Source organism: Cephus cinctus, unplaced genomic scaffold (assembly GCF_000341935.2).
Source record: "Cephus cinctus unplaced genomic scaffold, Ccin1 Ccin1_scaffold1205, whole genome shotgun sequence".
In the NCBI taxonomy this organism is placed as follows: domain Eukaryota; kingdom Metazoa; phylum Arthropoda; class Insecta; order Hymenoptera; family Cephidae; genus Cephus; species Cephus cinctus.
In genome coordinates, this window is record NW_014333672.1 from 251,995 (window position 1) to 267,922 (window position 15,928).

A 15,928-nucleotide genomic window follows, 5' to 3' on the forward strand; every position below is an offset into this window, starting at 1 on the left:
ACCACGAGGGGAGACTGGCGGACAACGAAATCGCGCAGGGCAATTCTCCAGCGGAGGCGATGGTCTTGCGGGACATCCGGAACCAGGTTGGCAAGACTAATGCGACGAAGAAGGAAAGAGTGAGCAATTTAAAAGAACTATAGCATAACATAAGGAAATCAGGATTGCTCACCATTGCTTTTCAATTTGGTGCTATGTAACGGTTAATTTTTTAAATAAATTTCTTCTTCCAAATAATACATGATGCGGTACGGATTGAGTGATTGAAGGTTTGGCCGGTCAGCTGGGAGGCTGGAAAAAGTAGAAGGGTCCAGTGTGATTCTTTTATTTCTCAAACTTTAATACCATTATCGGCCGTGGTGGCAGCAGTGGCGCAAGATCATACGCAAGCACGACCTGCATTAACATTCCGTGCATTGTGCTGCAATTCGGCTGTGTCCGCGAAGGGACCTTGGCTCCGAAACACCAAGACACAGATTCCACTCTGATGCCGGGACGGTCTACCTTTTTATGGACCAGCATCAATGCTCGGGATGCGTAAGATACACGAGGATCCTCAGACTCTTACGGAGACTGTTAAGATGTTGTGTAACCTTAGAGGCACTCAGTCTCGCAGTGAGACCAACCAACAGGTCCCACCCCATAAGACGAGAAGCGTGCGCAGTAAAAAAGAAGAGAAGAGAAAAAAGTCAAATTTACAGCAGGTGGAAGATACGAATGAGCTCAAGGTTATGAAACGGAGACTGTCCAAACACCCGAATACCCGAATACCCAAATACCCAAATACCCAAATACATACGTTTAAGTGGTAACACCTTATTAGTAAATTATGCAATTTCTGATAAACCAAGAAGCGACACGTGACATTAGCCACAACGTTTCTCTTACGTTGATCATAGAAAGAGCAAGGTTGGACCAAGATACGAGAGTGAGAGTGATCATTGAGGGGGGAGAGAGGGAGAGAGAGAGGAAAAGAGAGAATAAAAGAAAAAGACTGATTCTATCGAGCGAATGAGAATTCCTGAGTGGGATCGAAGTGCCGATGATGAGATGGGTCGCAAGATGGGTTCGGGATGGGACGGGATGAGCTGGAATGGTAGAGTCACGGCGTTGGAGCGGTGGCAGTGTCGGTGGCCGCGCTCGAGGTCTCCCGGCAGATTCCAACGTGCGTCACGCGATCTACGAAGAATCTTCGACGCCAGCGGCGCCATCGACGCCATCGACGCCATCGACGCACGTCCTGGAGGAATTTGACGTCAGAGTCTTCCTCGCTAGGACCCCGTAGCGGGAAGAACAATGCAACTCTGTAGGAATAGTGGGAGCAACCTGAGGAGCGAGGTTTAACCCAGGAGTCAGGGGGATGACGGCATGTCTTCGTCGACTCAGACGTCCGTCTGAAGCGATACCAGGGATAGAAGGCGATAACCCGCGAGCTGGCAAGTACTCGGTAAACAAGATGACGAATACGACTATCGTCGTAACGCTGAGCACTGCTTTTTCGATACCTTCCAAGTGATTGGCGCTTCCCGAGTTCACGTAGCGAGTGCGTCTACGTGCGTCTACGTGCATCGTGGCATCTTGTCAGAGAATTTCATTGACCACGCGTGGACCGAGTGGATCTCTGCTACTCCGGCAGCATCCCCGCCTCTGGTAAATCCGATGAAGATCCCGTTCACCCCGATGAATCAGTCTTCGTGCTCGCAGACGCGCATTTTTCATTCATCGGCAAGGTCGTGCCTGCCGGCGTCGGTGGCGTCGGTGGCGTCGGTGGCGTCGGTGGTAAAGGACACCTTTGGACCCTCCCTTTCAAGAAGGCTTGTGACGCAACTACCGGGAAAGATCCCACGTGCTGGAAGGATACTGGTCACGCCAGGTACACGTGGCCGAACAGGCGCACGCCAGATCATCCAGAACCCATGATGATTGAGTAATTCCCTGGGTGGAACTTGCCAGAAGCTTAGAATCACCTGGTACGTGTGGATGAACATACCCAGACAGTATAGTAGATATGTCATGTAGGTAGATGATCCTTCGTGAGATCCATGCATAAACTTGGACGACGCACGTAGGCTATCCTCGTCCTTGGTCCTTCTGGTGTTTACGTGGCCTCGAGGCGTTAGACAAGCCGGAGGGTTCTTTCGCCTTTCATCTTCACGCGCGGTCAAACTCATTTATATGTATAACTATATATATATATATATATATATATATATATATATATATATATATATATATATATATATATATATCTCACACGCGTACATGCTCAGTAATTATGGAAGCACATGGGCGAAAATAGACGCCGGTACGTCAACAGACTCGCCCGACAGCCAGAGATACAAACGAGTGCCATTGCGATTAATCTTCTTGTTATTCACTTAATTTTGAGCTGCAGCACTTTTCTTGGGACAATTATGAAGTATTTCTTTTTTAAAAATATTTATCCTCATTGTCAACAGCCTTCATATTCGTTTCTATTGTCACGTTGCGTCCTCGACATGTTTACTCGAAGAAGAAGCCTCAGGACTGTCGGCCCATGATTTTACGGGAAATCTACGTGACGGACGTGCAACTTAATATCTGTTTATCAGGACGCGTACAAAAGGAATGTCCTTATAAATTCGGGTTACCTTTGCACAGGTAGAACACGTATTGATAAACGTACAAAAAACGCTAAGGGAGGATCCAAAGTAAAATTGCAATGTCGTGTCGCTCAACGTGTTTCACGAGGATCGTCCATTAATGCCTTGGACTTGGACTAATAATAATAATAGCGGCAGTTATTTACTCTTGGCAAAACGCTGAGAAGTACACGGAATCGTGTCTACGATATGTTTTCCTGTTGCCGCTGCTGCTGCTGCTGCTCACAATCGAAAGTGATTCTGGCACGGAGAGGGCTTCGACCTGTGTTTACTACCGTTTACACTGGCGACGAGAGCGACAGTGCTTCTATATCCGATCCGCGTGACGCAATCGCCTTCTGTCCAACCATGGTCAACGACCATCCTAACCAGATTCCTCATATACGTTACCATCGGGCGTACGTGACATCAGATGGTACACGAGTTCTTGCGTTGTATTGTCAAAAATGATTAAAATGGAGCATCCTTGAGATTCTCATGGTCGCGCTGTTTACGACTTTGGTAGTAATACTTGGACGGTAGATTCGTTTATTTTCATATACTATAGTTATCTCAAGTAATCCCATGCCGTATCTTTTGGATTAGCTTCCAAGAGTTTTGCTCGTTATCGATATGCATGAATGACTGGTGACATTGATTAACTTACTTGATCGAGTGACAAGGACACGACGTATTAAACGTGCACTTGCTTCTTGTGGATTCTTAGAAACGGTGTCGTTTTTTCTCCAGGTTTTCGAAGAAACTCAAAATGGCGTCCGGGCTTTGCGACGCGGTGATCGCAGAAGCAGGCATCAGTGTCAGGTGGAGCACTTTGAGAAAAAAAAGAAAACGGAAAAGGAGAGGAGGTCCTCGACCTCCGTGTATTTTACGCAGTCTCTGCCGGTCGTTTCCCTTTGAGTGCGACGTTCATTTTTTTTCTTTTTTCTTCACTTATATGCATGTACGCTACAGTCGTCGCGTGATCCGTGATCATATAACTGCGAATGATTCAAAATTTGTGGAGAACACAGTAGACGTAACTCGAGTCGAATAGGAAGCGTGGCTGACTATGGTCAACACGTCTACGCGTACCGACGCTTACGTTAAGGAAACACTCGGCGTTCAATTCGAAGATCTAAGCTGAAAATTAATACAGACAAAACTGCAACTGACGAAGTCTATCGGCATACAGCGAATATTTGAATTCCATACAGGAAATTACAGGGTCTTCCCACGTTTGTCGTTCGACAGCGCGAATCAAGGCTATGTCTTCTACCAGCGACTCTCGAATCACGCATCGAAAACTGCAGATCGATGTATCGAATTCACTGGGAAGTGCGTTAGCGCAATAATTTAAAGTTCCGCATGCTTTGGGATTTGTCCTTTTCCAAGGGTCAGGGTGCGCGATCGCTCTCGTTAGGTTGACGCCTCTGATCGAGCTGCTAATCTTTCTTGCAAAGGGGAGTCCCCGATCCGATCAGGTCGTTAACCTTCGTACAATGCAATTGCATTGCGTCGCATCTATTCCTCGGACCTTTAACGGATTAGAAAGGATATGAAGTCGGATAGCGATGCCAATGACAATGGGCGTCCCGATAGGCCGCAGCTATGCAGCTCACTTTTACTGTTGCCCGCAGGTCAGTCGAGCATTGACCGCTTGTCGGTTCAATCGAAGACTCGATTGCAAGTCCTGTGCGTCGATGCGTTGCACGCTGCACGCTGCACGCGCCTCCCGCCTCCCACCCCCCACCCACGCATTCGGCCTCGTTACGTCCTCCGGACTGCACACGAGGTTCCCGAAGCACGCTAGGAGTTCTTGCTCCAGGTTATTCCAAGCCGTGACGTCGAAAGAGAGCCCCGCGCTCCTGCAAATGAATTCCAGGTGGATTGTGTCAGCGTACGACATCGTAAGGGCGCATATGCATATGCATTACACATGGCTGCTGCATCGAATGCTAAGCCACGCGTGCCGCGAGTCTTCTCAATGAATACAACGAATACAACGAATACAAGTGAACGGCTCTAGAGACGCTGACGCTCTCTGATTCTTGACTCCTCGTCTCCCGGCGATCGTGGTCGTCATCGTTGTTGTTGTTATTGGCACAGGTGCATTGCCCCCGTCTCTCGGATGCACGCGCCTTTCCCTCGAGCACGCACAGGCGACACTTCGTACGCACGTTCTTGCGCCGATCCGGAGTTACGCACCCTGGCTACGCCCTCGGCTTTCGTGCGCTCTCCGCCGTTCCCCAGGACACTGGCTCTGGTACCAGCTCCACGGTTGCTGGTACTCAATCCCCTTGGGATCCTGACGCGTAGTCGCGGCTGTCAGCGGGTAATCGGGTGGGACCAGGAGTAATCGGGAGTAATCGGGAGTAATCTGTCATGCGCCAGAAGCTAAACGTTACCGTTAAAAGGCAAATGTACTGCGTAGTGGACAGACGGTAGGTGCGCTCTTGTTCGTTATGGGTTTTGCAATGCAGAGAACTGAGAGAACTGAGAGAACTGAGAGAACTGAGCACAGGTGGAAGAGGGACGAGGTGCTGGAATCGCTTGTGACGTAACTGAGCACGTCTCTCCTCGTCCTGCTATCCGTTGCTCTCTTATGGGTCTCCGCCTTGCGTCAGCGTCGACGCGAGGGCATTAATTTTCGTCGCCGTCACCTACGGTCCGGCAATTCGTCTTGCGGTCGGCTCCAGGAGGTCGTTGAACCGACTTGGTCGTTTAGCGATAAATTAACCGATCGATCGAACAGATCCACGGCGTTGGTTCGTTGACCTCGCGAAATTCGATTATTTTCCTCGAGCTGTCCTCTTCCACCTCTCCCTCCTTTTCGTCCTCCTCTCTTCGTCCCTGCAATTTGCCAAATTGTCAACGCACTCTTGACACTGTTGATCCTCGTCGTTCTTACTCCTCTTCTCCTGGGGCCGGTGTCAACGGCCTGAAATTGGCTTAAATTCGCTTCCCCCTGTGGCAAATTGTGTTTTCGGTCAGTCGGCTACGACATGACTGCTCGAAGGACGTATTCGCACATGAAACCTTACCACTTTGCAGGTCATTCACCCAATGTCACTTCTGAGGACGATTGCCAAGTCGATCGGCTTCCTTATCGCGTATCCAGGGTTCTCCTTCTTCTTCTTCGTACTTGATCCTGTGGATCATCGACAGGACCAAGACACCTTCGACTGATGCTTCTAACGGACTGGAACGACAAGGGGACTCCACACTGTCGTCTGGCTTGATGTCTATCTGCAAACAAAAGAAGTCAGAGAGAGAGAGAGAGAGAGAGAGAGAGAGAGAGAGAGGAAGGGAGAAAGAGAACGGGTCGTGACATTTTAGTGACAGGTTTGACAGTGGGGTTCGTTGCGCGGGGCCCGTTATTTTACCTAAATATCGCACAATGCCCGCTCGTGGCAGCCCGAAACGAACCGTTCTCGCGTACCTTCGTTCCCTACTTCCTTCATTGCCACTTTTTATACTATATATATATTTCTTACTTATATTCTAAAGGCCCAAACGTCACTGCCATCGTGACAGCCAAAGAGCTGTACAAACCCGCCACTACGTGCCCCGTGCTCGACGCTCGTCATGTCGCAAGCAGCCAGTACCGCTGGCAGTGGCCAATAACTCATTGCAAATTCCACTGTCCAAAGAATGCAGCCAATTCCTCGTAACCGATGACTTCTGGTGAGCATCCACTTTTTCGATCGACTCGATCGACTCGATCAAAGAATGCGTTTAATGCAATTTGGGCAACATCATCGTCGTCGTCGTCGTCGCTAAGTGATTTCACAAAAGTGCCAGCTCAGCCTTAAAGCGGTGGCGGGAAGCTTCGTCGTACCAGTAGTCTGCCACTATTGACTCGATAATGCGGATTAAGCGTTACATAACCTGACCTATTATTCGCAAAAATAACATGGGTGGTGAAACAGTGTAAACGATAAAAAACGAAGGAGCTTATACCACGCGCCTGCGAAATGGCCGAGCTGAGCAATTTTTACACGCTAAAATTTCCTACTATCGTCGTCGTCGTCGGCCACCCTGGAACACCGACAGCCGGTCACTCATTTATTGCCAATTCTGGATCAATTCTTCTCCAGACTCATAGACGTCCTCGTGACGTATGTCTAAATAACAATAAACTTTATGATAGCAGCTGCCAAAAGTCTCAACGAGAAGTCAAGTAACTCTGATATATATATACTGTACGTATAATCAGCGCCGTTATTGGATCCTTCGTACCGGCTGAGAGATCGTCGAAAATTTGGGCTGCGACAAGGCGGAGGTTGTCGACCCGTTGGCAGTGGTCAGTGATGGTAACGGGTCACCAACCCAAGAACCCACCGGTTCGCTCGCCCATTCGTTCGTTCCTCGATCCGTCCGTCCATCCGTCCATCCGTCCATCCGTTTCTCCGATACGTGCTCCTCGGTCCTTCACCTCGCAACCAACGACTACACATAACGCTTGATGCACGTTGTGGGCGTACGTAAGCGCCCAAGCAACTAAGTGCGGGCGTCGGTTCGACTGAGGACAAAATTCACTGAACAAGAGAAAGAAGAGAAAGAAGAAGAAGAAGAGAAAGAAGAGAAAATGGTAAATTTATTAGATCAACGGTTCGATTGATTTCTGTACTAGAAATGGATATTCTGCCGAAGCACGTGCATCACCTTGTATATCATTGTCAATGCGGAAGCTGATAAGGAAATCGGAACAGTCGTAACAGAGGAGATACTGTTCTGTCGATAACGTTATGATTTCATGACCTTACTACTATAATAGATAAGTATTATCTGCAGACCTTTTCTTATAGTCTTACATACACTCCTTCTACTTCTAGTACTCTCAACCTGAAGTAGGACGTAGATGATCGTTTCCTCTTATCTTTCATTTCTGACAGTCAAAATCCTCAAGGACGAACTTAATTGCGGAGTGACTTGAGCATCGCTTCGATAACAGCGACGTTCCCTGAAAAGATAAGAAGATATTCAATGATTTGACCCGATTGTTCGTATCGTGTAAATTCAAAGAGAAAAAGTGGCAAGTGAGGAAAAAGTCGTGAAACAAAAGTTAAAAAAAGGAGAAACAACAATAAAAAATATAACGGAGCGTCGAAATGTACTCGAGCGTCCCTGTCTCCGACGCCAGGCGTCGGTTGTCAAAGAGCGGGGTAACATAAAAAATATGGTACAGGTATCCGTTAGATTGTCAAAATTTTTATATAAATAGCAATAGATCATAAGAGGAATTAAAAGGTTGCGTGGCGAATGCATTAAACAACTTTGTATTTGAATAAAAGAGCAGGGCCCAAGAACAAAACGATACTACCTACTATGTATATTCGATCCTGTGGCGCGAAAATCCCGCTAGTCGGCCGCTACTCGCTCGCTGTCAGTTGATTCGGTTGATATCGTCTACGTCAACGTGTTCATCGGTATCACTTCCAGTTTACATATATTTTATATAGAGAGACTGTGTAGTAGGTGTAATCTAATGACAAATGATCGAATGCTTCGTCGGAGATTCGAGGGCGTATCGACGTGGGCTGATTCTGCGTACAATGTCAATCGTTTAAGGAGGTACACTTTGTTGCGACAGAACAACCTTTTCATTCGTATCCACTACGACCTAGATTCTCTTCCTTATCCATTTCACCCACTTCATCCATTTGATATGGAAGTTCAGCTACAAAGTCTTTGATAACGTTCCACGTTCACTTCGCTGAATCCTCACTTGCTGTTTACGATAGTTGAGGTTATGGCGCTGTACGTTTGCTCGTGGATATTGGCGGATTTCTAATCGACGACAACGGGGAATCTAACAGTTTTCAGTAGCGGCGATATCGTTGAATTGAAAACTGTAAGAAGCTTTATGATTAAATTGGCCGTGGTACGTGAATTTGCTAGGATTCTCTTAGTACGTGCGGGAATCGTTTAGTACCTATGGTTTCCTTTGACACTTCATTTCCTCTTCTAAATTTTGTTCTGTACTAATCGTTTGGTGGTGACACCTACTCGACTCCTCCTCGTACTCAGAGCAGGGGGTCGATTGTGTAACTCAAATGTACTGAAAATGCTAAAAGTGAATGGCTGTTCTGTTCTGTTAGCCAATCGTTGTGCTTATCTTCTTCCGACCCTAACACGCGATTGGCTAACAGCTATTCACTTTTCGTATTCTTACTACGAGTTATCGCTAATTTCTTCACCTCCGGATAAAACCTATCCTACGGATAAACTCCTAAGACACGAAAACGATTGATTAGCTGGGTATTTATCCGCAAGATTAATTTTATCCGAAGGTGAAGAAATTGGCCATTAAGTACACAATCGACCCCCAGAGTCAAAATGTAAAGTAAAAGGCGTTCACAGGGCAACGACCTCGCATGTAAACAATCGAAACTACAGTAGACTGAACGTAGCAACGTGCACGTATCGATATATACGAGTGAAGGTAGCAGCTTTCTTATCAATCGGCCAATGTCTTCGTGAACCACACCAAATCCTAAACACATTAGGATTCCTTCTAACTGTCGTTCAAGCCAATCCCGAAGCGTGTCTTGACGTCTTGACGTCTTGACGTCTTGACGTCGATAGCTTGAGGATGGTATGACGAACGACCTCCACAATTTTGGCCTCGTCCATACGTCCATAGTTCCATACGTCCAATCCACAGATGCTCATCCTGCCAATTTGGCACGAGGTGTCTCTCCTTCTTTTCTAACGGGTTTCCTCTCGCGTCTCGGTGCCTCATGAGTACCGTATAGCGTATAGAAATATCCTGACACCTTGGACGCTTCTTAGGACTTGGAGATAATTTGTTATAATTATACAAGGGCGAGTCCTTAAACTATTCCTGGCTTATGTCAAGGATCCTCGGACGTAACATCCATGCGTGTCCATCTGGCGCTCTGGGCGACTCACCCAGCAGAAGACTCAATGGTCGCTCACCTCCTGAATGGCGCGAATACGCGATCCCCATCCGCTTAGGGTGAACGACCTACGTGTTCGCTCTTCTCCGGGCACCTCGTGCCTTGGTAGAATTTGGCTGCCTGCGCTTTGCTTCGATATGCTCGAGCGTAACCTGCTGTATGATCATTAATATCGCCTGGGACGTGGACATCTTCTTCGAGGAATTCAGACATCGGGGAGCGATCCTCACCGGACAACGTCCATTTGATTAACCTTTGAAAAATATCTAAAATTAAGGTTATGTCACTCACGAGATTGAATATCAAGTTTATTCTTATTTATGGTATTTCCGATTAATGTGTAATTGTTTGGAATTTGGAATTTGGAATTTGGAATTGGAATTTATTCGAAATTATAGATTATATAATTCACTGGAAAGTTATTCATGAAAAATAGAGTTTTCCAAGCCGCGAGACGTTACGTCATACCGATATGGAAATCGTACTTGATTATTGTTTGACGTAATTAATTTAAAAATATTTCTTATTACTCAAAGTTCATCCGCAGTTATGACTTATATAATTCGTAGGAAAATTACTCATGAAAAATAGAATTTTCAAAGCTGCGAGTCGTTACGTCAAACCGATACAGGAATCGTGCTTGTGTACTGTTTTACACGAGTGAGACAGATGGACGTTTGCTCTGGAGCTTGCTGACTGCTGCTGACCTTCTGACCTGTACTCATCTGGATTACGCACGCCTTTCATTATCAAGGCTGTTCAATGTGATTTTGGCGTCCAGACGTCTATTGCACTTTCGCGGTCTCGTCTTTGCCCTCTCCTAGATGCAACTGGCTGGATATGAGCGTCGCGACGGTCGGAACCTCAGCTCTGACGCAAGAGTCCAGCAGCCGATACGCTCTGATATTATCACGGATTTGAACGCTGAGACGTAAGGGGGGACTCTATTATTTCCACGCAAAAGGCACGTCGAAGGGTCTGGGGCAAATTTAAATTGCAGCCATGTCGGAGATATTTTGAAAATCTTTTATCTTGTATCTTTTGACAATGAAGATTATTAATCTTTAGGGTCAATAAACGATGCCAAAGCGAGCGCTGTCAAGTCCAACCGAAAGGTCCTGTGCATGTTGACAATGAGAACCGAAGAAAAGTGAAGAGGCACACGGATAAGAAATCCCACTCCCGTGAGTTCCGATGGTTTGTCCGAATGTGCTGCCGCTTGGCTTCCCTTATTTGGATAGGTCGTGCCGTACCGGCCGAACGAATAAGTCCAAATAGGTCACCCCAGCCTGGCTCCGCGAGCCCAGCAAAGATAAATTCCGGTAAACTCGCTAAAGATAACCGCTAACGATATTCATAACCATCCATAAACAGCATGTTCGTGTTTTTATAGGAGCTCCCATACGGGACATCCCTTGTTAATGGGATCTGTTATCGCGGTGAAAATATCTAATTAACTCAGTAACCTTTCACCTGTAACGCTTAATCGCATTTTCAATTGGTTACAGCTCCTGCGTTTCGACGGCAAACAAAATTTTGATATAAAGTTTCATTGCCACCTTCTTATCAGTGCATTGACACTTTGAGATCGCCCAGGAGGAAGATGGAGATAATGACGTGTGAGAGCAGCGGCGACTGAGACTCCCTAAAATTATGGAGAATCCTGAAGTTTGATTGGTAACGTCTAGGCAGGTGGATTGACCTATGAAGAGAGAGGCCCGGAGGTCATCGACCTCAGTCGGGTAGGGAGATGCAGGTTAGAGAATGGAGACCCAGACAATTGGAATGTCGCCAGAAAAATTGGAGGTGTGTTTCATTGGCGGGTAACGTTCAGGTGCGTGGACAATTTTACGAGCGTCCGGACCTACCGCACCAGGTGCAACCTCGAGAGGAGGCAAAAGGACGCGGCCGCTCAGCGACCTACGGCACGAAGGGTTGGTCGGAAGGTGAACGCGTGATAGTAGTATCTGATTGTCAGTCCAAAAATATAAAAGGCTTAAAGATCAAGGGATCGACCTGGATCGTCCCCATGCGCCCGTGATCACTGCAACGATCGATCAACATAATTTCATTAAATCAGGTAGCATCAACAAGAGCCCAATCGCATGGACAAACTGTGGCCAAGACGGCCGAAAAGACGTAGCGTCGCGGCGCTCGGCCGATCGACGTCTGGTTGGCGCAGGACTCGGTGGGACGGTTCAGGCCGGCGACCTGGCGTCGCCCCACCGTAAGTCCCCGAGGGCCCCACCGTCGTCGTGGCTTTAGTTCCCCTCCTGGTGTCACGTTCCGCGGCCGCGTGGCCCTCGACCAACGAGATCGGCAACGAATCGTGTAGAGTAGAGCTACGAGATCGAGGCGATCGAGGCGATCGAGGCGATCGAGGAGATCGAGGAGACCGAGGAGACCAGGAACGTTTGAGGCTGGCCCGCCCTCGCACCCAGGTAACCCACCCCTCCGATGTATGACCCATACTCTCCCCACTGCGCGTCCACGCCTCCCCTCTCCGCGGGCCGCTGCAATCGCGGATGAGTCACTATATAAGACAGCAAGGACAAGAAGGTGTATGTTAGTACACATTCATTCTTCTCGTGGTTCGCACACGATTTGGTGCTGACCGCTTTACGCACCACTGACCTCAGATTCTCGACGCTCGATGCACGACGACGCTCGACGATAAATAATTTTAAATATTTTTATTACAAAGACATTGTCGCACGTCGATTATTTCATTGGACTCTTAGTCTCGATACGTTTCCTTCTTTTTTTTTATTATTTAATCTCTCATCTCTCTCGTCTACACATCCTTCGAACGTGAACGTCATTCGCCACTACCAGTGACCGAGATACAGCGGTGATTTTTGAATCGACTATTGGGATTGTGGCTGAAGACTTTACCTGTCGCATCTACGTCCAAGAGAAACCCGAAGATTGACTCGACATGCTCGTTGAACGCGCAGCGCAGTGGGCCTGGCAGGCCATGGGTGACACGAGGACCGACGTCTTCTACACCTTCCTGGTCTTCCTCATGGCTTTTGCCCTTGTGCGGGGCGCACAGTGGCTGCGATACATTCGCTCGTTGCCACCTGGCCCATGGGGACTTCCGGTCTTGGGCTACCTTCCCTTTCTCAAGAGCGACGTACATCTGCAGTTTGGGAAACTCGCCAAGAAGTACGGATCCATATTCAGCGCGAGACTCGGGAGCCAGTTCGTAGTCGTTATCAGCGACTACAAGACAATTCGCGATACGTTTCGTCGGGAGGAATTCACCGGGAGGCCGCACACAGAGTTCAGCAACATCCTTGGAGGATACGGTGAGTCTCACTTGAGTTTCTTGGTCACACGTGTGCTGTTAGAGGTCATTCATTCGGGATGGATTTATTAGATTCTTTTACTTCTTTTACTGGGAGACAGTGACAGTTCTTTTCTTTTCAATTTTGAATTACCTTAACGAGTCTTCCGGTGCTCTTGCAGGTATCATTAATACCGAGGGTGCATTGTGGAAGCATCAGCGCCGGTTCATTCAAGAGAAGCTTCGCAGTTTCGGTTTGACGTATGTGGGTGCCGGCAAGAAGATTATGCAGTCCAAGATAATGGTGAGTCTTTGAGATTTCATTTAAAACGAAAAAGGAGATAAATACTCTTTCTATTCGTGCGGAAGTACCTCCGAGAGTCCATCGAGCCAAAATCTTAAACCGTGCGGTTTTCCTGTTTGTCCTGCAGCGGGAGGTGGACACGTTCTTGCAAGGACTCTCTCTGCGTCGCGGTGCACCCACGGATATGTCGGGTTCCTTAGGCATGTCCATCAGCAACGTTATTTGCTCGATAATAATGGGCGTGCGCTTTCACCACGGCGAGACCAGATTCAAGAGATTCATGGACCTGATCGAAGAGGGTTTCAAACTCTTCGGCAGTATCGTCGCCGTCAATTTCATTCCTGTGATGCGATACTTGCCCTTCCACAAGACGATTTGCAACAAGATTTCCGCGAATCACAAAGAGATGGCCAACTTCTTTCAACAGGCGGTGAACCAGCATCGCGCTACCTTTGACGCCGGTAACGTCAGAGACCTGGTGGACACGTATCTTCTAGAGATCGAGAAAGCGAAGGTTGAAGGTCGCGAGGCTACGCTCTTCGAAGGAATGAATCATGGTGAGAATTTATTATTATTTTTTTTTTTTCAATTGTCATTTGACCAAAGAACATTAACTTAATAGACATCTTTTTTTTTTTTGTTTTTTTTTGGTTCAGATCGTCAGATACAACAAATTCTTGGGGACCTCTTCTCCGCTGGAATGGAAACCGTGAAGACGACTCTTGAGTGGGCAGTCATCCTCATGCTTCATCATCCAGAGGCTGCACGTGCTGTTCAGGAGGAGCTTGATCAAGTCGTGGGTCGATCAAGGATTCCAGGATTGGAGGATCAACCCTTCTTACCTGTTACCGAAGCCACTATTTTGGAAGTGTTACGCCGCTCAAGCATCGTGCCGATGGGGACGACGCACGCCACTACTCGGTGAGTCTCCTCTTCCCTTCTTGGTCTACCTGGCAATCAGCGACAGGTGCTTCAGGTGTGCGATCGAGCGAGCGTTAGATTTGGCAGGCAAAAGTGAAAGCAAAGTGGACTCATACTCGTTCCATGGGTCCCCGAGCAATCGGCACGGACCCACTGGCAACTGGGTACCTGGGCAACTGGGTGCCTGGGTACCTGGGCAACTGGGCAACTGGGCAACTGGGTGCCTGGGTACCTGGGCAACTGGGTACCTGGACAACTGGGCAACTGGGCAACTGGGCAACTGGGCAACTGGGTACCTGGAGCAACGGTCACTGATCCCGATTTCGATCTTTTATCGACAATGCGAGCTTAACTGTTCGGCTGCACCGCGTGTTAGACAAAAAGTCGAGATAATTCTTCGAAAAGTTCGATCATTCGCTGGACACAGATACTTTCGCAGGGTTTTACAGATACGCCCGTTTGATACTCCAGGCGTTTTCTCTTCCGACAGTGAAAAAGTTACACGTGGACGAGCACGCGTCGCGGTAGAAAGAGCGTGACAAGCTCGAGGACCGATCGATAGCTTTATTCAATTTTCCTTTTACTTTTTTGACTCCTTGTCTAATTATTGTCTATTTGTTAACTTTTAGCGATGTCACGTTGAACGGTTTCACGATCCCAGCTGGAGCACAGGTGGTACCGCTCCTGCACGCCGTTCACATGGACCCCGAGCTCTGGACAGAGCCCGAGGCGTTCCGACCAAGCAGGTTCCTGAGTTCAGAGGGCCAAGTCACGAAGCCCGAATACTTCATGCCCTTTGGCGTCGGAAGACGCATGTGCTTGGGTGACGTCCTGGCACGCATGGAGCTCTTCCTCTTCTTCAGCTCCCTTCTTCACACCTTCGACTTGCGGCTACCCGAGGGCGCCTCCTTGCCAAGTCTACGTGGTAACGTCGGGGTCACTGTCACCCCGGATCCATTCAAGGTCTGTCTCGTTCAAAGGACTTTAGAGGGTGACCTCGCGGACGTGGAGTGCACCGACGGCAATGGACCACTTCGCAACGTTGGTAGTCATTGAGCTTTACCAGCCGCTCTGCGGATTACGGAAAACGGTAGTTGTTCCTATCGACGCGAGGTATCAGGTCGAGAAAGAAGAAGGACGAGACAAAGAAGCAAGAAGGATGAAGAGAAGGAAGAGCCACGGAGAGGAAAAAGACCGCATTCCTACCGTACAGAACTTTCAAGTGCCCTTTTCTCTGGATCGACAGCCATTTTGGCCATTGTAACTCTATTACTGAGAGGAGAGCGAATTTCAAGATCTCCACTCTTAATCGCTCGCTCTCTCTCTCTCTCTCTCTCCCCCCCTGTCAATATCCATCTCTAGAGAGAGGGAGAGAGCGAGCGAGAGTGACAGCTCGCCCAGAGGTTTTAAAAAAGTACCTTCAGCCTACGAGTGGCATCCACGATGAACTCGGTGAACAGTTAGCGTACTGAAACACAAAGTCTCAGCTGAAAGAAAGGATGAAAGAAAGAAAAAAAAAATGTAAGTACAAAAGGAGCCCTGGACCGACGAACCTGCTCATCCATCCTGCCGCCATATTTATTTATACATTCATATTATTACCCTATTTATTCGCGTGCGCTTAGTCAATTCCTTAGTTCCTTTCGCGGAGAGACACAAACGCCATCCTCTGGTTGGCTAGTACATAGTCCTAAGGATAATCCTGGCAGTCACCTTGCCAAATCGTATCCTCGTCATTCTCTTCCTATAAACGTAATAAGTCATGTTTCTTCAGCGAGCATTAATTATTACCATTATTCATATATAATACCATCTAGCGTATACGTATTACCATCATCGTTCTTCACTTTTCATCATCACCTCCCCCTAG

At 47.8% G+C, this 15,928-nt stretch overlaps 1 protein-coding gene and 1 long non-coding RNA gene across 4 annotated transcripts; one reads left to right on the forward strand and one right to left on the reverse strand.

Annotated features, from left to right (window-relative positions):
- Positions 1-4,420: 4,420 nt before the first annotated feature.
- LOC112495087 lies at positions 4,421-9,230 on the reverse strand. 3 transcript variants are annotated; one of them, XR_003061288.1, is made up of 5 exons: positions 8,557-9,230; positions 7,949-8,473; positions 6,861-7,584; positions 5,663-6,745; positions 4,421-5,586 (listed from the first exon to the last, which is right to left on the reverse strand). It is a non-coding gene; the product is annotated as an uncharacterized LOC112495087 (long non-coding RNA). The 3 variants fall into 3 exon arrangements; XR_003061286.1 differs by having other exon boundaries at positions 7,949-9,230; XR_003061287.1 differs by having other exon boundaries at positions 7,945-9,230.
- A 984-nt stretch (positions 9,231-10,214) lies between these two features.
- On the forward strand, positions 10,215-15,602 carry LOC107272655 (cytochrome P450 18a1). Its single transcript, XM_015750020.2, has 7 exons — positions 10,215-10,475; positions 10,613-10,866; positions 11,053-12,855; positions 13,016-13,137; positions 13,265-13,694; positions 13,794-14,058; positions 14,688-15,602. The coding sequence occupies exons 3-7, from the start codon at positions 12,483-12,485 to the stop codon at positions 15,112-15,114; spliced, it is 1,617 nt and encodes a 538-aa protein (XP_015605506.1). The 5' UTR covers positions 10,215-10,475; positions 10,613-10,866; positions 11,053-12,482; the 3' UTR covers positions 15,115-15,602.
- Positions 15,603-15,928: the final 326 nt, after the last annotated feature.